The sequence below is a fragment of the Anas acuta genome, chromosome 26, assembly GCF_963932015.1.
Source record: "Anas acuta chromosome 26, bAnaAcu1.1, whole genome shotgun sequence".
Lineage (NCBI taxonomy): Eukaryota > Metazoa > Chordata > Aves > Anseriformes > Anatidae > Anas > Anas acuta.
Genome location: NC_089004.1, coordinates 4,752,232 through 4,773,953, shown reverse-complemented (window position 1 = coordinate 4,773,953; position 21,722 = coordinate 4,752,232). Strand labels below are relative to the sequence as shown.

The 21,722-nt window shown below is 48.0% G+C and overlaps 1 protein-coding gene across 4 annotated transcripts; it reads right to left on the bottom strand.

Moving 5' to 3' along the window:
* Positions 1 to 15: 15 nt before the first annotated feature.
* On the bottom strand, positions 16 to 20,922 carry SLC25A42 (solute carrier family 25 member 42). 4 transcript variants are annotated; one of them, XM_068661324.1, is made up of 8 exons: positions 20,774 to 20,922; positions 11,894 to 12,016; positions 10,144 to 10,255; positions 7,814 to 7,839; positions 6,815 to 6,981; positions 6,067 to 6,183; positions 5,418 to 5,569; positions 16 to 5,012 (listed from the first exon to the last, which is right to left on the bottom strand). In XM_068661324.1, the coding sequence occupies exons 2-8, from the start codon at positions 11,975 to 11,977 to the stop codon at positions 4,687 to 4,689; spliced, it is 984 nt and encodes a 327-aa protein (XP_068517425.1). In that variant the 5' UTR covers positions 11,978 to 12,016; positions 20,774 to 20,922; the 3' UTR covers positions 16 to 4,686. The 4 variants fall into 4 exon arrangements, with proteins under 4 accessions (XP_068517425.1, XP_068517426.1, XP_068517427.1 ...); XM_068661325.1 differs by lacking the exon at positions 20,774 to 20,922 and adding an exon at positions 17,165 to 20,205; XM_068661326.1 differs by lacking the exon at positions 20,774 to 20,922 and adding an exon at positions 12,134 to 12,522.
* Positions 20,923 to 21,722: the final 800 nt, after the last annotated feature.

The following is a 21,722-nucleotide window of genomic DNA, read 5'->3' as shown; positions in this document are numbered from 1 at the left end:
CTGAAAAAGAGCCTGCAAAGTCAATTAGATTTTTTATTAAATATACATCCTCTCTTGGCACAAATCTTAAAATATATAAACATTATATAACAAAGTGTCTTCACTGCAATAAAATAGAACTCCAGATCCAAGAAAAGCAGTCCAAATTGACGCGCGCACACGCATACACACACACCGACGGGGAGGACACGTCCCGACAAAAGGCATTTAAACAGTGTTTGTGCTAATATATGCATAGACCACACAGGCAGTGAGCAGTGCTGGGAAACCCTGCGTCACACGGCGTGTAAGGGGGAGGCAGAGGGAGCAGGAGGAAGCGGCCCCTACAATAAAAAGGCTGTTTTGTAGGACGGCCACCTCCTTTTCTCTGGTCCAGTCCGGTCAGGGAGGGTCTGTGACGTGCCCTGGCTCTCTGCAGAGCTCGAGGACGCGGTCAGACACTGCACAAATGGCACGGGAAGGATTGCACGGCGTTGCCTCCCCTCCTGCCCACCTGGAACTGGCACCAGACACGCTCAGGGTCACCACAGTGCTTCTGCCCAAAGTTTCCTTTCGTGCCTCACCTGCTTTTGTGTTCGTGCCACCACAGAGTGAAGATGACAGTGCTCAAGTCCTTCTCGGTGGAAGGCTACAAAAACAGAAGTACCACTACTCTTCCAGAGAAGGCAGGGAGCTGCTCTGGAAGAGCTCTCATCGAGTACCAGTGCTACACCACGCCACCCATCTCAGGGCTGGCCATGACTTCGTGCCTCAGGAGGCCGGGATTCCTCTCCCAGTCCTTCCACCACAGTCCCACCAGCGCCCAAGCCTGTCCTCCCGGGAAACTGGTGGGGAACGCAGGGCAAAGGGAGCTGTAAGAAGCCAGCTCAGGTCCCACCTCTGGCATACGAACCTCCCTCACCCGACCCTCTGAGCCTCCAGAAGTACAAGCTCTCCCCGAGTTGCTGACCCAGCAAGCAGCCACCGTCACAGAGCACAGTGAGCATCGTGTGGAGGTACCGACAGAGGACATGACAAGCAGCATTTCAAGCATGTGCAGAAGGAAAGGCGCTAGACCGGGCAATTAATTCAAGAACCTTTCAAGAAAACCTCCTGCCCCATTCCCTAGTGCCTTTAACTTCTTGCCCCCAAACGCAGGCATCCTTGCCAGTGAACAGGAAGCCTCGTTGGGCTGTTTCAGGGATCGCTGTCAAAACTGCAGTTTTGTCATTTTGGATGCATTTCATTGGACCTGATTTTCTCGAAGTGCTAGTGCAGGACTAAAGGTGCAGAATCAGGAAGAAAGGGAGAACGGACGAGAAGAAATAAGCACGAATGAATGTTTGGCAGTAATGCATTAGAGAACATCAAGATACGTGAGTTGAAAATAAAAAGCAAGGAATCTGAGAAGAGCAAAAGGAAAAAAAAAAATAAATCAGAATTTGTGGTAGTAAAGTAGTCCTAAAGAAAAGAAGGACTAGAGGATATTCCTGCTAGACTTGTCTTCTTTCTCAGACCTAAAGGCAACAGACCTTCCTTGCCAGCACACCACAGGCACCTTCCCATTCCAAATCACCATGCCCGAAACTCCTCAGGCACTCATTCCAGGCAGCACAGAGATCTGGAACACGTCACAATTCATGCAAGGATTAAGAGACAGGAAGAGAACGCTCCGTTTCTCCTCTTCTACATTCAAATCAGATTAAAAAAAAAAAAAAAAAAAAGCTATTTAAAACAGCCCAAAGCAGTAACACAGTTACTCTTTTGCCCAAGAAACAAAAGCACCAAAACCATTACAGACTGAATTCAGATCTGCCTCTGAATGAGTGCTCAGCCTGTAAAACTTGGAAAACCACGTTTGGCTAAAAGTTCGTTGAATTAAAAGCAGGTGCAGCTGCTAATTAAAGAACAGCTCCTCTCAGCTCAGTACTTCCAAGCCTGGCTGTACTTCAGGTCTCGATTCTCAGCTCGGGGTCCTGAGGCCCCAGACGAGCTGCTCGCACCGCTCTCATGGTGCAAGGGGGGGCGATGCCAGGGCTGCCCAGCCAGGAGCCGTCTCCTCCACAGTTTTCCTGTTTATTTAACACATCAGCTGCACTCCTGATGTGGCAGAAGGTACCCCGTGCAAATCCATCCTCCTGTTCGGTCCCAAACAAGAGGCTAGTCATCCAGTGTAAATCCTTTCTTAGGAGCCAGGAGGAATTAAGCCACCTCTGTTGCCCCAGGGGTTCAGCGATGCTAAACACCTCCTAAGACAAGGTCTGCTGCGCTCACCTCAGACTGGGAGCCGTACTGGGAGCAAAGCAGCCTGCTCAAGCTTGGACGCCACAATTCTGCTCCCTTTCCTGTTCATACAGTGGCCACCAGCTGTGCAGAAAGGGCCGTGCCTTGAACCAGCAGCCTCCAAGCTGAGAGAGAACTTGGCATGGATTGCACTCACAGTCAGACACCCATACACACAGTCAACCACCGACTCTCCTCGTTGGTCTGTACCTCACTTTTGTGGTAGGATGCAACTGCCTTAGTGTTTCCTCCCTGGGCCAAACAAGAGAAAGACAAGAGCAGAAGTAATTGGCTTCTCCATTGGAGAAAAGAAATCAGAGCTCTTGCAAAGGACTGAACCTTTCACCCAAACGAAGAGAACAGCTGGTAATCTTCCACTGACAACGGGGGCAAAAAAAATACACAGATTTCATGGCTACCATCTCTGAAGCCTCTTAGGACAACACCTAACATTAATTACAAGGTAAATCAGTGACTGCAGTCAAGTTTCACAAGGGAAATCATCATCATCTGTGGGCTTAGAGGCAGAAATTACTGAGGTTAATACCCCGCCCATCCACAACCATTAAAGTACGATCGACCCCGTGTTTTGGGATCAACACGCGTGCTAATACTTCAGAATGCTGACTCTCCACTGTGACCACAAAATGGAAGCACAGGTGCTCGATTCCTAGGGAAATATTTGGCATTAGAAGCAAGTTATGCTCCAAAGAACAAGTGCAAAGACAAAAGAAAGGCGAAAGCTATTTCTACCAATTGTGCAATTACCTCCATTCCCATTAATAAAGCCGTGACACAAGGCTCGAACTACAATGGCTAAAATATATACACCAGAGAAGAACAGCTTTTAAATTATGCCTTATTTTTCTTTTGTATGTTATCTCCCCTCTACATGAACTATATCAGCTGGAAAGGGATTTTTAATCTTGGCTCGTGGAATCGGATTCGCAGAGAAGTCTAAAGCTCGTTGTGACCTCTCTTGCACTCCAAATTTAATACAGGAATGGAACATAAAACAAAACCACCCTCAAATCTCCGTTTCTCTGAAGCCTGACTTGAAATAGAAACAATGAAAGGTACTTTACCATTCATTTTCCGATTGCAACTGGAAACGATTGGCACTCTATTTCATTTTGGAGGGGTCAATACTGATTGGGAAGCCCATTCTCTTGAGGACACAGTTGGTCCAGAAGAACTCCAGGAACAAAACCAAGTGGGCTCAGGTATGGACTAACAAACAGAGGTGATGCAACCTACACACAGGCAAATGACAAGAATGTTGTTCACAAGCAGGGCCAGCAGCTCGAGGTGACTACTAGGCTGCCTCCACCAGACAGAAACAGCCTGTCAGGGTAGCTAAACCTGCACCACACGTGCATCTTTGAGATGTTTGTTCTTGCAAAACGCATAAAGCGGCGACAATAATACTGAAAGATATAACTGCTTGGAATTTAAGAACGTAACAGTTCTTTTTCTTGTCTAGGGCACAGCCTGCCAAATCCCTCAGAAAATGCTGCCTTTAAGACCACGACAACAATGGAAGGGTTCAGATGGCCCGAAAGCACTACTGCAGTTCGCTTCAATCCAGTTTGTGAATCCAGGCACAGCCCCTAGTCAACGACACTGACAACAAACATAAGAATTTGATTTACAAAACTGCTCAGAGCTTTCCTCCCCTGCTGTCTACAGTCTTTGGTAATCTCAGAGGGACACTGCAAGCAAGGGATATTTTATGCAACTCAACCCAGAAATGAAAAGAACATTAAAAAAAGGGCAGCATTTCCAGCCACAGCTCACATTCAACTTCCAGAACAAAAGAAGTGACCCGGACCTGTTAAATCCTGCTGCGGCCTGTTTTACAGAGACCAGTGCTTACAGGTCAGAGGAATCTGGAATTCCCTACAGATTAACTGGAATATTGCACTTGGCAGACTGCCTCCAGCTCACACATGTGCAGTAAGAGCTGCCTACCAGGAGTAGCAGTCACTTCCCAAATCCAGGAGTTCACTCCAACAGCACCGAGTCCTCTCTTTCATCATCCACCACTTCACCTGCCCACAGAGACCAGGTGAGGAGCCAGCAGCAGCACATGTTTGTTTGAGAGGCTCCACTCCTGGTATCAAAGAGTAAGACAAAAAGGATGAGGCAGCTACTCTAGAGGACACAGGTCCGCAGAACAGTAAGAAGAATTTCTTTCAGGAAAGGGTTAGTTTCAGGTTGAGGTTTCCAAACACAGAGGCTCGTTAAACAGAAAAAAAAAAAAGGGGGGGGAAAAAAGCCCATCACCACCACAAAGTGAACAAACAAACAAGAAAGATAAAGTTCTCAGCTGCAGGAGAGCACGTACAAAGTGAGGGAACACTAGCATTGCTCTTTCTACACGTGTTGTACTTTTCTCCAGCCAGGGCTGTGGGGATTAAGCTACTACCTTTCAACATTAGTGCTGTGCTGTAATTTACGGAGAAGGATCTGCGTCAGGTCAAAGGTCGTGAAGCTTATTCCCACTGCAATTGGACCTTTGACCCAATTCATGCTGAGTCCTTTGTACAAGCCCCGGATTAGTCCCTCTTCTCGTATAATCTCCTGCATGGTGAGAAGGATGGAACTGTACGTGTGTCCCATAACCCCCGCCGTCTGCATCCGTCGGCGAACCACATCCAGGGGGTAGGAAGCCGACTGGCCGATCAAGCCTGCACAGGCACCAAACAGAAGGCGCTCCGGAGGGGATGGCTGCGATTTCCCGCTGTGATCTGGGAAAGAAAAAGTAGCAGAGGGTGGAAAGCTGCTTGTAAATAAGCACATGACTAAGGTCGAGTGGGCTGGGAGCCAGAGAGAGGACTGAGCAACAGAGCTCCTGAGATTTCGTTCCCAGTTTGGGGGTTAGCTGATTTGGGATATAACCAAATCCATTCTGCAGTCAGGACTTGCAGAGGAACAAGGAGGTGTGAGATGGAAATACTACTTTTTTTTGCAGCTTGCTTTCTTCAAAAGTCTGGAATTGGCAAGAGGGAGGCACAAGGCATCCTCCGCAAGCACAGAATTTAGCAATTGGCTTCAAGGCCAGGAAAACGACTTACACCACTGAATTCAAACACCTCAAATTGGCCAAAAGCCTACAGCATTTCATCTGAAAGCAAAGAAAAAGTTGCTTTTACCTGCATGTAGTTTCTTCAGCGTCTCATAGGTGAAGAAGCTAAGCCCGGCATATGGAATCACTCCAAGGATGGTTGGTGTAAATCCTCTATACAATGTCTTCAATCCTTCCTCTCGGGATATTCGGATGAAGACATGAACAATATTGCTGTACCTAGCACGTGGACACAGGAAAACCAAATCTGCGCTAGTTAGTGCCTGCACATACGGGTCGTATTTCCAACAGGACTTTCTGAAGGATCAACAATTAATTAATTCAGCTCTGAGCTCATCAGACAGCTCAGAAAGGATTTTAGAAGCCTGTCTGCAAATGGAGAAGCCCAGTCACAAGCTCTCCTGTAGCCCTATCACAACGTGCTATCCTGTCTATTAGAACTCTTCCAGAGGCATTGTGCCAGCTGGCCTCCTAGCAGGCCAACAAATTGTTTTTTCTAGCGAGGTTTTTGAGTCTCCATCTCCTTCCAGTCCCAGAACTATGCAGGGCTGTGGTCATTTCATCAGTGCTCAGACCCACAGGGTAACAGGTTTCTTACACCAAAGGCTCCGAGCAAGAAGTGACCCAGAAAATGGGGGGGAAAAAAGTCATCTGACCTTAAAAGAAAGTTCTGTGTTTGTTCATGGTGCTAATACTTGCTTTCATTAGGCACTTACATCTCCTTCGGCGTGACAGCCATTCGAGCACGGACCATATCCAAGGGGTAGGTTAACATGGCAGCCGTTGTGCCTGCCAGAGAGCCAGCAATGAATCGAGGAAAGGGTGTCAGCGCTCTAAAGTAAGGTGAGAGAAGAGACCAAAGAGATCACCTGGAGCTGGTAACGCTACGTGGCTTTTCAGCACGGCTCTACTCTGTCAGCTACTGAATCCCTTCCCTGCCTGTGGACTGGAGAGAGCTGGGGTAGGATGGGGTGAAGCTGCTGTGGTTTGCCACAGCTGTTCAAGACTGAAGCTTTAGAGGACAGAAAGCCTGACTTGGGAGTGTCTCAGACACTACATGCCCAAGAGCAAGAGGCTCAGGCCACATGCACATAGAAAAAGGGCTCACGTAACAGCACGAGGCTGGATCTCGTTGCTTCTCCTGCTTCTCTTTGTTTTGCCTGCCCACTCACAGCACAGGGAAGCACTAACTTAATGTCTAGGCCACTTCTTGCTCATGCCTCTAGAAAACAGGGTCTTCTCACCAGTGTCTCCCCTGTGCAAGACTAGAAGCCTTTTGCTCAGCCCCCTCACGGGCCCTGTTCTGCAAGCCTATCACGAGAGAAGCTGGCACAACTCTGTACCAACAGCTTTCAACTCAGCAAGCCTGCAAACAGCAGAGAAACGTGCTCCTTCCCTACGACCTACGGTCCCACAAACTGCTCCATCTTCCTCTGCAAGGATCAAAGCCATGCTGCGTCTTACTTTCCCTGGAAGCCGTAGTAACTCCCCAGGAGCTGCTTGTACTCTTCGTGCGCGCAGAACTGAATGGCAGCATAAGGGATCACACGGACCATGGTGGCTGAGTTCCCCCGCCAGAGACTCCAGAAGCCTTCGTTGAGGTAGGTGCGATAAATCAGCCTGTAGGCTTCCTGCAGGCAACGGATCAAAGGTCAGAGCAGGAGATCATGATAAGAGGAATCCAAACAATAGAAGGGGGGAAAAGGTGACCCTATAGCTTAACCTTTCCAAATCCTCCTTCCCCCCATAACCTCAGTAGGCTGGTATCAGCTGTTTACACTCACAACCCCGACTCCAGAAAGAGACAGCTAAAACCTCTGCTCTAGGGAGACGGATCAGCTACATTAAAGAAAAAAAAAGTGGAGCTAGGAAGACAGTTTTACATTCACAACATCTTCATTTTCTCTCTGAGGGCAAGGCAAAGAGCTGGACTGATGATGCACAAAGCACTTTTCCACCCAAATTAATCCTCTTAGCATAAGGCAGAAAAATTTGGATTACACATATTAGCACAGCACACGTGGAACATCTGCAACGCACATGCAACAAAACATCCAGCAAGCCACGACTGCAATCAGCTCCCAGGTTCAAGTTTCCTATATATTCTGAAACAATTCCAGCAGTGGCTGAGAGGGAAAAAGCAATCACTAGAGGAGAATTCCTAGCAGAATACAGCTTGGAGGGAAGCCACATTTACTGTCAAAGGTAGAACGTGGAGCATGAGTGAGGACTGAGGCCCCTCAGTGCTTGGCACTGGGCAAAAACATTAACAAGGAAGAGTGCTGTCCTAACAGTATCATAATTAAGTATTATATACTGTTTCCAGCCCTCTGTGCTCTTTCACTATGAGTGCCACTAATAAAACTCAAACAAGGATGTTATATACAAACAAAAGGTGCTTTTAGGTCTATTGCTACCATTAATCAAACACTTTAGGACAACAGGACACAGACATCACCTCACCTTGGCAGAAAATCTTTTTGAAGACACTAAAAAGAAAAAGCGAGTATTAGGTCTTGCAATACGTTTAGATTGATTAAAAGAAACAATACAGATATTTAAGGAATAAAAATAAAAGCAAAAGAATGAATGAAAGAAAAAAAAAGATTCTTTGTAACAAAGAAAAAAGATTTCCCAAACACTCTTCAGCAGATGAGTTCATTTTCCCACCTACTTTTATGAAAATGCTCAGTTTGTCACTTCTTAAAGCATTAAAATTAGTGAATAACAATTGCAATAAAAAAAAGGAACACCCACAACTGATTTCAGTAGAGCATTTCCACGCTCAGGTTCCAGACTAATGCCAGAATCCAGCCAAGAGCGGGTCTGTTCAGCGAGGCTCCACGCAACAATGGTTTCATCCTAACAGAACTCAGATGAATGCTCAGCTTCTTTTCTTGCATCCATTCAAATTGACAGCATCTCTTTAACTATGTAATACACAAGGCATTTGGAAGCAAGATTTGTTTGGCATACGGCAGCTCTGTTTTGTAACATTCCGACTGCAGGAAGAAAACCCAGGCTAAAACCCGAACAGCAACGCTAATGAAACGTGGTTCCAATTAAGTGTCTATTGCAGTTTCTTTCAAACTCCTTTGAGACTTGTAACCTCTCAAGTGTATCAAACAATCACATGCAAATACATTTTCACCACACTGCTCCTTTATGCAATTCAAACTTTTTTTTTTTTTTATAGAACTAAAAACACCTCAATGACCACTTGCAGCTGACTCTGCAATGGAAAAGAATCTTTTCCCCAGCTTCCACAGGAAAACTCCTCAGTCTCTCGACCAAGGACCTTCCTAGCTCGCATGACCCAAAGATGCTTTCCCTCTTCCTTTTCTGTGAAGAGGGTCTGTAACAAAACCCTTCAGAACAGTGAGAGTAGGAAATCCATTAGATAACAAGAGGTTGGTCAAAACAGGCAATTTTTAGTCATATCCTTTGCAGCAAGCTAAATGGGCCAAACCAAACAGGTCCTTTTATAACACTCAGGCCTGTGCATGTTAATGGTGATTTGCACGGACAGCTGTTGACTCACCCCAGTTCTGCAGTTTCCATCTCACCTCTGATCCTGACATTTCCAACCTTAGATGAACTACAGAGCCTGCTCTGGTGAGAAAGCACAGCACGTCCTCACTGCTACAGAAGCAGCTGGTCGCAGACGCAATCCCAGCCTGCACCCACCCAAGGCTTTAGCTCCCCACAGCTGTAACGCCCTGATCTATATCCCTTCCATTCCAGACCTCAGCCCCTGCTATGCCAAGAACGAAAATCATGTCAAATGAAAGTCAATTTAAAATTAAATCTCATCCAGGGATTAGAGTAAACCTACCCAATTCGTTTAATCTGGGATGGCAACCAGATTTAAAATTCTTGGCCTCGTAAAATGTCTGCTGCATCAATCGATTGCACCTCTCCTGCTGGGACAATCAACATCACTGCTGGCTCCTGCACTGAACCAGGGGAACTGGAAAGAACCCATCAAGGGGTTGAACCCCAAGCCCCACTAAATGCATGAGAATTTCCTATTCCCATCAGCTGAATGTCATTTTCAGTTCCACACTCAGTTTATGGTCTCCAGAAAGCATTTTGTAACACAAAGCTAGGTACACCAACTTCATTGTCTCCCACAGCACTTTTCATAATTAACCTCAACTCTAACCAAAACCATTGAGCTGGAATACAACACAACTCTTACTAGGGAAGACTGCACACATTTGAGCAGGCACAGCTTGGCATCCAGCCTAAAGGAACTCAAACAGCCCAATTGCATCCTTCCAGTCTCACCACATCCCCTTACACTGCTCCTTTTCCCTCCTGAAATTATTTCTCCAAATTGAGCAAGCACAGAAATGTGAAATGATACCAATAATCCCCTCAAATGCAGCCTTTCCAGTGTCTGTTTATTCTGCACTCCAAAGCTCTGCCTTATGTCACAGAGCACACACAGCCACCCAACGCTCACAAGCCACAGTCATCTGCCTCCAGCCAGCAGTACGTGCACCCGCATTACACCAAAATAGCAAAACTCCTGCTGACTACCACAAGACCTGGATCCAGGAGCACAGTCCAGATGAACAGCTGATTAACATCTGCAATAATCCTACTAGAACTCAAACAATGGGTTTCCAGACTCAATTCACTGTGGTAATGTCACTACTCTGCCTGCATCCTGCCAGGTCTCTGCAGGTCGAAGCACTGCAAGACAGGCTGGCTGGACAGGTTTGGTGCTGGTTTGGATTCTGCTAACAATAAAGTAAGAGTATTTTGCAAAAGCCAGCAGGACTTACCTTGAAACATGATTTTTGTCCTATCCAGTGGAGCTACTGCAGTTTTAGCAACAGCACCAGCCAATGCACCAGACATCAGGGAGTTGAGAACCTTCTTTTGCTCCTGGATGCCCTGCAACAAAACATTGTTCAGTGTGACACAGCTGATCCTAAACAGAATTTGTAATATTTACCTCCACCTAAGGACATGGATGAGCCAAACTCAGGTGTGTGCACCCACATTATCCTGCAATCTCACTCCTATGAGCAAACAAACTCTGTGGTACAGCAACGCCATCAGACACTCATTGCACTGTGCCCCCAGAAATGCATCTCATTGCTGCATTGCCCTGAATTGGTTTGTCATGTTGTTTGCAAGAACTTCCCCGTCCCTTCCAGCCCTGTATGAGAATGTTCTCATTTCTATTCCTACCTGCCAATGGAGGTAGGAATGCTTTTCAAAAAAGCAAAAAAAAAAAAAAAAAAAATCTTCTCAACACTCAACTAAAGAGGTCTCTTTCCTCTACAAAGGTGCCAAGGATCAAGAACATTCTTTAGGACTTTTGTTTTAGCTTCCCTTCAACAGACAAGGACCAGCAGCTGGCCATTTTCAGCTACTCCACTTCTCAGACAAAATCTCTTCATGAAAGACTTGAGACAGCTAAAAATCAATGCCAGGATTTTGAAAATGTCAACATTCCCTTCAAAATGGCAAATTCCAAGCACAATAAATTCCTGGTCAGTTCATTAAGAACCACACTCAGACTTGCCTGCCAAAATGCCAAGTTCCAAGGTCTGCCACCTCTCACAAGCACTGTTTTCTCCTGAATTCTAAAAGCTAAGTCACTAGCTGCTCATGTGCTCATGATTTAGCCATGTAGAGAAGTTAAATTTCTCTCTTGCCCTTCTAGTAACACACAAGCCTTATTTCTACATTGTCCCCTAGATCCCAGGAATAACACAAGACAGGCTTCCTACTATGATAAATGGAATGGAAGCGTTTCTGTTATTGACATTCCTGCCACAGCTCATATTTATAAAGCAGCTATCTTCTCGTAACACATGGGCAGAAAGCAAGTAAATGACTTGAAATCTAACACCGTGAAGGTTACGGACTGAAAGACAAGTCAAGCCCGGGCTTAAGAATGTTAACTTTTGATGTGCTTTGTGTCTTCATAGAGGAGTTAACTTTTTTTTTTTTTACCCCTCAGAATGCTTCCCAGCTAAAAAAGTTAATTTTTATTACAGAAATACATGGTTCAGTTCAATTTTCCTGTCCAGTCTCTGCCTGTTGGGTGCCAAATGCAAGGTTAGCCACGCACAGGCAGCGCCGTGTGAACTTCAGCCTAAGTTCTGGCCTCACACTTCTAGTGAGGCAATTCCACACGAGCAGAAACCCTGATCTAAACCAGAGCAAGGTTCACTGCAACTTTCTCTCCCAGTGTTTCTAACAGGAGCCTATTACCAACTGCATGAGCAGGGAAGCAATGCTTATGGCTCTCTTCCCAGCTCTGCCACTGAAGACATAACAAGACGTAACCTTGAGCAAGGAACACAGCCCTGCCTGCCTGTCAGCTCCCAGCCATGCCCAGCCTCTTCCCAGAGGGCTGGAGCTGCTTGGCTGTCCTGAGAAAGTCCACGCTGCACGGCTTGTGCATACACTGCAGTTCTTCCAGGACTCCCCAGCTCAAATCTCACTGAGATGCTTCCTTTAGAGCAGCCACCCTCCTCTCAGCCCCACTGCAGGCATCCCCAAAGCCCCTGCTCTTACCTCTGAAGGAAGATGAGTTGATGTAGCTGGCTCCACATCCTGCCGTTTGAAATCCACTTGACCTTCTCTCACACCATTACCCATACCAGTTGCACTTACAAGCGGGCAGAAGACCTACGGCTCCTACGTTAAAAACAAGAACAAAGCAAGTGTTAGTGTCACAAGCAGTGAATACCCCGGTAATAAAAAAAAAAAAAAAAAAAAAAATCAAACAGGGCAGGAAGGAAGGGACTGACTCACAGGGCCATTTTCAGCAGGAAAACCCCTGTCCCAAGCTCCCAGAAGGGCCTTCCTTAGAGGTGCAAGGACATGTGTGAGAGGGAAGGGGGGAGGAAGGTGCTTTGGTGCTATCTAAGAAGCATGCCATTGACCACATTCACTCTTCTCACTCCCTAAGGAAGTCAGATGCAAGTTTCAAAATCAAATGCACAGTTTCTAGGAGCTAAGAAACAGATCCTGTTCCGCCCTCTTCTCCACTGCTTACAGGGAGGATTTTGGTCTCTGCCCATTCTGACTGCTCTAGATCATTCAGATATTGGAGAAGACACGCTGAAATTTAAAACCCAGGCCTGGAAAATGGAAAAAATAGTCACAGCAGTCCATCCAGAGAGCCTGCCACAAGCAATTGGAGGTTATTTTAAGGAACAGATAGCTCCAATGCCTCACACGTGCCACAAGGGCTATTTTGATGACAGTGGTGATCTTGCTGAAAGCAGCGCGGCGGTGACTTCAGAACTCCTTTTCTTCCCAGCTGCAGCACACGTGTGCTCGTGGCCAGTGAGGCAGTGTGCTTTGCACAGATGTTTCTTGCTGCGAAACAAGCTCTCGTTTGTCTGGTGAAAGGAAAGGTCAGCCTAACCTGGGCTGCAGAGCTTACATGCAGAGATAGCTTCGATTTAAAGCATTAGCACTTCGGCATCTGGCTCTCTAGTATTTCTGCTTTTTTTGATGCAAGTTTTCATCCTGAGTTATGCAGAAAGGAAAGGGCTAAAGCCTGAAAAACTCGAGCTCGCACAAAGCCGGTCTCCCCGTTTTGAATCTATGCACAAACGGGGCGTAACAACAAAGATCAGTTTTCTAAGTGACAAAACCGCTTCAACAGCCACTCTGCCCCATCTACAGCTTCCTTTCAAGGAATGCAATATTAGGAAATCTCAATTCCCCAACTGCTCCCCAGTTCTAGCACAGCTTTCTCGTGTGTCCTCCAGCAAGTTGCTTCATCTCTGCCCCGTCTGATGCCTAGGAAACCCGCGGCACAACAGCTTGCTTGCTTGGAAAGGCTGCCTCAAGATCTTTTTTTTTTTCCTTTTTAACAATCTTGAGACGTTATATGCTTGTCAGCACCTTTCATACTTGCTGACCTATTTTTTTCCCCCCACATCGCTCTCATAAATTAGTGCCAGACTTCACTTCCAAACCCCCTTGGTTGCAGCAGAGATATTAACGGAAAGCCAGCGCCAGATCAGCTCCGGCTGTACTCGTGCATGACCAATTTGTGATGATGAAGCTAGGCATGACCCACGCGCTCACTCCAAGGGAGGACAAACACGCCTGGGTGTCTTTAATAGCAGACATCACTTGCTAGAGCTCCGGGAAGACACTTATCAACGTGTTTACAACTCCTGAGGGTGTTTTCAAAAAGAGGAGCTCTCAGGATGCTGCTCGGAGAGTAATAACTCAAGGTTTTAATGAAAGATAACATCTGATAGTCGGAAGCACGACCTAAACGGCATCACCATTTGCACCTGACAAGTTCTATCGTGGACACTCGGTCACATCAGACTGTGAACCAAAATTCCTGTAAGGATCAGGACTGAGGATGATTTGTAGCACTGCAGAGAAAAGCACTTCATTCAATTATTTTGAAGAACACAGTCTGTTGATTATTCCTAATTACTGTCTCTGCTTATTTCCTTTCCTTCTCATCTCTTGTACCCGGGAAATTTATTGTAAAGTGATATCTTTCAGCAAAAGCCTGAGAGAAATCACAGGCAGAGATATTATCCCCAGCTATTTCAAAAAAAGCAATGTAGGTCACAATATCAGATTTATCTCTACCAAAAATAAACCCACCAAAATAGAACTCACACTAAAGAGCTTAGGAATGCAATCTACAACTTTGTTTTAAAATGTGATTTTGAAAGATGATTGAGAAAGATGACTAAAAGGAAATCTCAAATACTAAGCTGCTATTATGAGGCCTGGACCTATTTTAGAACATGCACGTCCGTAAAGATGATCTCCATTTACTTGACAATATTCTCTTTGATACTCTTCAGAGCTGCTCTGTTCTTTATTTTTAGTGCCTGATGCCCTGATTTACCAACACCTGTCTATATGCTCAGCTTTACACATTAAAACTGCCCACGTGCTCTACAGGAATATAAGCCCTAAACTTGCAGAGCCTTAAATGCAAAAGCAGTATTTATTAGTTGTATTCCCATTTGCCTGCTGCAAAGCAACGCAAGATTTTATTTTGGAGTTGGGCTGGATTCTGACTTTGTTATTAACCAAATCCTGGCTGTTATGACTAATGATGCACACCAGAGACAGAGAATAAAGCCTTGCTTTTAAGTTTCACTGTGAATCTGAAGGGCCCAGCCATCAGAAACCAGACATTATCTTGCATATATATATATATACACACACACTTATATATATATATCAGGTTCCTTCATTAAGTAATTCACAGAAACCCAATCCGGAGCAGCTGGACATTTTTAAAATCTCTGTATTTTGTATAGACGCAGCCATTCCTTACACTCCCAAAGCCAAGGGAAACAAGAAAAAATAGCTGCAGATCAGACTGGCTTTTTATACCACACTTCTGTGTTATTTATATTGTAGTTACACGAGTCTGTGTCACATATCTGTAGCCAGACTCCTCGAACAAGCTGTAGAGCAAAGCATTCCCCTAAAGAATGCATAATCAGAAAGGAAAACTGCTGGCGAATGCAGGTTCAAGAGTTAAAGGGGCTTCATGAGTAACATCCACCGTGTTTTTACAACAAAGCTCACGAGAGTTTATTGAAAGCACAAAGCACTTCCTCTGGCATCCAGTTTCAACTCCACCAGAAAACAAGAAAACATTGCCTGTAACTCAGCCATGCTAATTTGCAAGGCAGAGATTAAAGCTCATTTGCCAAGTTGCAAAAGAGGGAAGCTCAAGCCCTCCCTTCTGGCAGCGGCACCTTCACAAGACGAGGAACTTCGCTGCCGTGGTCTCTTTCCTGATTGTCCTTTGAGCCTGGGACTCTTTCTAGAGACGCTGCCCGGACCCTGGCAATTGCAGGAGCAGCTGTGTGCTAAAGCAAGTTCCATTCTCTGCATACCACAAGACGCACAGAATATGCTCTGCACATTAAAAACCGGAGCATTGTTAGCCTTCCCTTCCCATTCTCCCAGCTCTCTCTAGCGGCACTTAATGAATACCTGAACAAGTTCAATCAAGCTGTCAAATTGACTCGCTGACAAGTTAGACATTCTACTTTTCTTGGTGGTGATTTTGATTAAAAGGACAGGCGAGACAGAATCAAGTTATTCAGATGATAAAAGCAACCTACTAGGAAGAATGTCTTACAGGCAGGTGCCAGTTCATTGCCCAGAGCAGGGGGGGGATTCAGAGAAAAACAGCTCCAGCTCTCCAAGCCACTTGTGAATCCAATCATGTTCAAATGAAATAGCTACAACAGCATCATATTTGAAATTACACAGCCTTAAGATAATTAGTTTCTCATCAGAAGAACCAACGCACTTCGGAGACCAGCATCACAACTGAGGATTGAGCCCAAGTTCTCCAGTTGGGGCGTTCAAAATTAAAATCACATTGCTAAAGAGGAGGCTTGCAGCTCGTCGTGCCTTTGCCTATTTCACAATTAAAGCTTATTTAGAAGTTGGACTTCAGGTCACTATGACACGACCAGCCCCAAATCCCTCCTTTATATATTTGGCCAGGTAGACACATGCGTTCCTGTAGCAGCTCAGCCTCAAAAACCTGCAGGAAGAGCAGGCAGAGGAGGGTGCAGGGCTGAGCTTTGCACCAAACTCACAGCTGGCCGAGGGGACGTCGCGTTCCTCATCCTCTCCACGGTGCTCCCGTTCTGCCAGCACCTTTGGCAGACCTGCAACTACCTGTTTATAGCAAAATGTCTTAACCGCGAGAGCAGCCCCAGTCATTACGGTTTTCACAGTAGTACGCGGGCAGAAAACAGCAGAAGTCTGGGCACCCAGCCCAGAGGCTGGCTGGCAACGTGTCATTACCAAAAAAACATGTTTGTCTGCTACTCCCCGGTGGAATTTAGACCTGTCACAAAGCACTAAGATTTCCAAAAGAATGTCATCTATCCAGCAAGAACAGCAGATAGCTGCTGGTGATGACTGTTTGCTTTGCAATCTATCTGAATGCTAACGGCTGCTATTTTCTGTGAAATATTTGCTTTTTGCTCAGACGACCCCAGCAGCAATTACAGGAGGAGTTTAAAGCACTGGACATGGGAGTGCCCGGACAGACAGGTAAAGGTAAAACCACACCACTTCAGCAGCCAAGTGCTGCTGTGACTCTGTGCCACACGAAATGCACTCTATTCATGAGACGGGCAGAAGAACTCAGCCCTGCTACCCACTTCTCTCTCATCACCACCAAAAACGCAGACTGTTATCTGCTCCTGAGGACAGAAAGCAGGCAGCACCCAGGAGCTCGCAGCATTTTTTATTCACTGCCTGGGAGTTGTGAGCAGCTTGTGATGCAGGAGGATTACGGTAGCCCTGGCAGCACCTTCCTGCCATTAAAACGTGAAGAGTAAAAAGGGATCTCTGCAACCATCACATCCACGTGGCTTCCAGCCCAGAGCTTTTCACAGTTTACCAGCACAGAGTGCATCGAGCATCCCAGAGACAGGCCCATGAAACACGTGGACTTAGAACGACACAAAAACAAGAGACAAATGCTGTATTAAACCAAATCAATTCAACCCAGATAAATTCAAATTGAAGGACTTCATTGCCTATAGTATAACTAAGACGGTTCCTTTAGGTTTTCACTTGCTTATGCTTTCTAAAGACCTCGTAATAACGGCAGGATTTCTGCTTTGCCTCTGATACACAAACATTTAAACCTCTCTTCCACGTGGTTCCCCAGACGATGTCCTCGAGGAGGAATACACGGACTGCTGTGAACTGCACGAGCCCGATGCCACAGCTGAATCACCGAGTTGTAGGGCTTAGAAGGGACCTCAAGAGACCACCGGGTCCAAGCCCCCTGCCAAAGCTCACCTCTGGGGCCGCGCACTGATCGACTCCACGCAGGTAAAGTCGCTGGGATGACTCCGCTCAAACACATCAGCTTCTCGCGTTACTCCAGAGCTATCCAGTTCCTTAGTTTTCCTCTTTTATTGCGTTGTTAACACCACTTGATAAAAGCATATAATTAAATCGGGGGAAAAAAAAGAAAACCGAGAGAGTTCCCGCAGAAATCTTCACACGTTTTTCCCAGGCAGGCTGAAGTTAAACAGTACCCAGGGAAGTCACTCAATTAGGTTGCCTTCAATTGTTAAACTGAGCAATTGAGCCTGACAGAGAAAGAGACGTGGTAAGAGCGGAGATTACTGCAGCCTTAAATTCACCCTTGGAGCAAAAGCATCTCAGAAAATCACAGAAAAAAGGGCTGAAACACTCAGAAGAGGGGGATCAACTATAACTAGACGGCCCCCTGAGGTCCATCTTTGCCTTCCAGTTTGATTAAGCCATTAAAAATCAAAACCAGATATGCCCTGCAGACTCAGCTCTCTTCAGTCACATTCATCTTGCAGTTGCATATAAATCTGATCCCAAAACATTAGCTCTGAGTAGTGCGTTGCATTTTTCCTTTAAAGGCCTGTACAGAAACTGTCAGCATGACTTTAAAGAATCATTGACAATCTAATTAAAAGACTCACCAAAGGATAGTATCTGGAAGTGTTTAATTTTTCACATGCTTCCTCAGCTCCAAAGTACAAAACGAACGCTCCTCCTCCCTCCCTCAGCCAGGGAGGACTCAAAGCTGCCAGTAAATCAGGATGAAGACACAAATTCTTTGCATGGTTTTAGATTACCTGACTTCAGGCAGTCGCTGAGCGCTGAGAAGCAATATCTAAACCTCTGCTAGCGAGGACAGCTCAGCTATTCACAGGAGTCTGGGAGATTCACGTCTTGAACTAAGCTTGGAACGAATGCATGAGCCACGAACAGAGGAAATCTTGGCAAGACAAAACAGTCTTCGGTTTGAGAGAGACAACTGTTGCTGGGAACACCTCGACAACGCTTTCCACAGCCAAAAAAACGAAGCCCAGCTCTTATCTGCAAGGCAGACAACCGCTTTGTCTGCAGGGGACTGAATGGCTGAGGCCTTCTGCTGAATCCACTCCTTTTGTCAGGCAGGGATCGCCTCCCTTTAGAAACAGAAGGCAGCGAACAAACAAATAAAACAGGCACACCAGGTCCCGAAGTGCCAGATCCCAGCAGAGTCGAAATTTCTGACCTCAAACTGAGATTATCTGAAACACAAGCAATAACACGAGCAATCTTCGCCAGGAGCCATTTCAAAACAGTAACTGATAATTACAGTCTCAGCTCTAAAATCATCACGGTTTAAAACGCACGTGGAAAACAGAACGAGCCAACATCTTCCATCATTAAGAAGCCGCAGGCGTCCCAAGCAGGTGACATTTGCCAACCTCAACGCTTTCCACACCGACTGTTGGAGTCAGGCCAGGCCACGAGTCCCACCCCGCTGTTGCAGTCACCTCTTGCACACAAGCAGTTGGGGCAGAGCTCAGCATCCCTCTGCTTCGATCGAGGTTGTTAGCCCAGCGGCACTAACCCTCCCACGACACGGACACACCATCATTAACTGCTCAACAGCAAGGAGGAGCAGATTTAAAGCGTAACTGGAGAGCAGAGCAGGCCTCCAGCACTCGATTTTTCTTGTGACCCAGTGTAAGTGGTTAAGGAAAGGCAAACTGAAAAGCCAACAAGTGATCTCCCCTCATAAGAGGCTCACCAGAAAGATTTATACAGCATTTGGAAAATGGGAAACACTGCAGTGGGAAGCACTGGCATCAGTTTCACGTAAAGAAGGTGTAAACCTAAATGCATCTTCATCCAACGAACAGCAAAGTCACTCAAAAAAGTCCTTTCGGGTTCCTGAGCTTTTTTTTCTGACAGCAAACCTGCCTGACCTGTACCAAGCCCATCTGCTTCATCAGGTAACCACGCACCCAAGGCCACAGCGGTGCCCGCCTTGCATTTTCGGTGACCTTTCCAAACAAAGCTTCGTTTGGGTAAACATACCCAAAAACGCGCGTTCTCGGTTGGGCCTGCCTGAGCCAACACACGAGCTACAGCTGCAGGTCAAGCAAAAAGAGATTACTGCAGCTCCTGACTCATCCCACGGCGCTATCAGGAGCTGAAATCCTCCTGCCTGAAGCAATCACCGGGGCCAAAGAGTTCCTGCTGAAATCCAACACCAAGGACAGTCCTGTCCCGTCCCCCTCCACGGCAGCTCCCTTCCAGCCCAGCCTTCAGAGCTCCTAAATGATGATTTTAATTCGTGTTCAACATTCACAGCCCTGGTGGGATGGAGGTGAAGATGCTCAGAGTTAGCCAGGACCCAGCCCTGGCGTTCTGGATGCCCAGCCCTAGGATTATTTTTAAGCAGGCTCCCCCACAGGTTGTTGGTGTGACTCCACCGACCCGCTGGTACCCTTATTACTTGCTCTCCCTTCCCGCAGCTGTTTTCTAACACCCACAGGCGCCTCTCCTGTTCCTTAATGCACGCCCTCCTCCCAAACCAGAGGCGCTTAAAAACCAGCGTGTTTTCCAACATGCTAAATCCACCAAACCACGCAGGAAAACACGTCGCAAAAAGCACACAGCATCCAGAAAAAAACCCTGCAGTTAGCGTGAGCGAAGTGTAAGAATCCAACCAAAAAGAGCCAAGCGGGGGCAGGCTCCAAACCCTCTCTAAATTCACAGCCAGCGGGAAGGGGACGGCCAGGCAAACCCAAACAAAGCTTCACCTCCTCTAATCTTCACATTAACGCAGGTTTTAGGTCAATAAAGGGACTGGGGAAGCAGGTGCCAGGCTGGTGGGGCAGCAGGTTACGCTGCAACACTGCCACAACTCCCATCCTGAAATATGAAGGAAAATCCCCCCCGGAGAGGGAAAAACGACCCCGCTCTGCAACTTGTGGCTTACGATGGGGTGAAATCAAAGCGAGAAGGCACCGAGGCCCGCATTTATCACCCTCTGCGCCCCCTGACACCCACCCCACAGCACAAACACCTGGCGCTGTGGGCTCCAGAGGGTCAAAAAAACCCCAAACTGCTCATTTTTGACATCCAAGGGCGCAGGCGGAGGCGTGAGGGTGCCCTCCTGAGCCTGGCGTCCACCCAAGGGCTTCGGAGGAGAAGCGGAGCCCGCCAGGAGCTCGCCTCAGGAACCGGGGGAGGGGGGGGGCAACGAAGGACACCGGGGGGGGGATAACGGGGCTGGGGGGGGTGAAAATGGGGCAAGGAGAAACGGGTGAGGGGGGTAACAGGGCCGGGAAGGGAGGGGGTAGCAGGGTAAAGGGGTAACGGGGCCGCCCCCGCAGCCCCCCCACATCCCCTCAGCCACCCCCAGGCCCCCTCAGCCCCCCCGGGTCCCCCTCACGCCACAGGACGGCCGCAACCGCCCCCCCCCCACCCCGTCCCCGTGAGGCGGGGAAGCGGCGCAACCCAACCGACGCCCCCCGGGCCTGCCATGGCTTCGAGGCCGCGGAGCCGGGCGGATAAAGCCCGGTCGGGAGCCGGTAGCGGGGGTTTGGGGGTTGGGGGGGGGGGCCGGTCCCGGCCCGCACTCACCGGGGCTCGGCTCCGCTCCGCGCTCGGCTCCCGGCCGCCAGGCCTCCTCCCCCCGCCCACCCCCGGCAGGGCTTGGGAGGAGGCGGGGCCTCGCCGGGTCCTGCAGCCAATCAGCGCCGAGGGGTTGAGGCTTCGCGCGCGCCGAGTGGCCGAGAGGCGGTTGACGGGCGCGGCGGGAGACCAATGGGAGGCCGGGCTGCCTCAGGGTGCGGGCGGAGGGGCGGGGCGCAGAAGGCGCGCAGGTGGCGGCGCAGGGAGCGCGCAGGTAGCGCGCAAAAAGCGCGCAGGGCGCTGCGCGGCCTCTGGAGGGCTCCGGGAGCGGTTTGAGGGGTCTGGGGGGGTGCAGGATGGTCCCTGGCTACCCCCTGTCCTGCTTGGGAGGGCGTTCTGCCCAGCCCCTGGTCCTGCAGAGCCTCAGCTCTGTGTCCCCGGGGGCTGTGCTGCTTCTTTGCCCTCCAAAAGTCAGAAAAAGCGGGGTGGTTTCAGGCTCGCTCCCCAAAATAATCGGTTTTGCCCTCCTGCACAAGGCTCCCACGGCAGCCAGGGGATCTTCATCAGCTCTTCTCGCAGCTCTGGGGCATCTCAGCTACGAGGGCAGAGAGGGGCACCAACACGGCGAGGTTTTTGCACAGCAGGAGGAAGGTTTTATCAGCACCCCGAGCAGAGCTGGTAACGCAGCACAGCAGCAGGAACCACTTGGCTGACAGCACGCAGAAGCTTTTAGCTGTGGCTTCAGAAGCTTTCTGGATGTTTCAGCTCTGTCTCGCCTCCAAGTCCACAGCTGCTTTCAGACCACAAGGCACACGGCCTCTTCATTATCCTAACAGCCCTCTTGGATTCAGGGAAATGCTGCTCTGCTAAGAGGTAACCAAAGCCTGGGCTCCCCAGCACTAGCTTCCTGCCAGTTTGTCCCTCCTTTGATATCACCATCCCCGCTACCAGCCCCCGA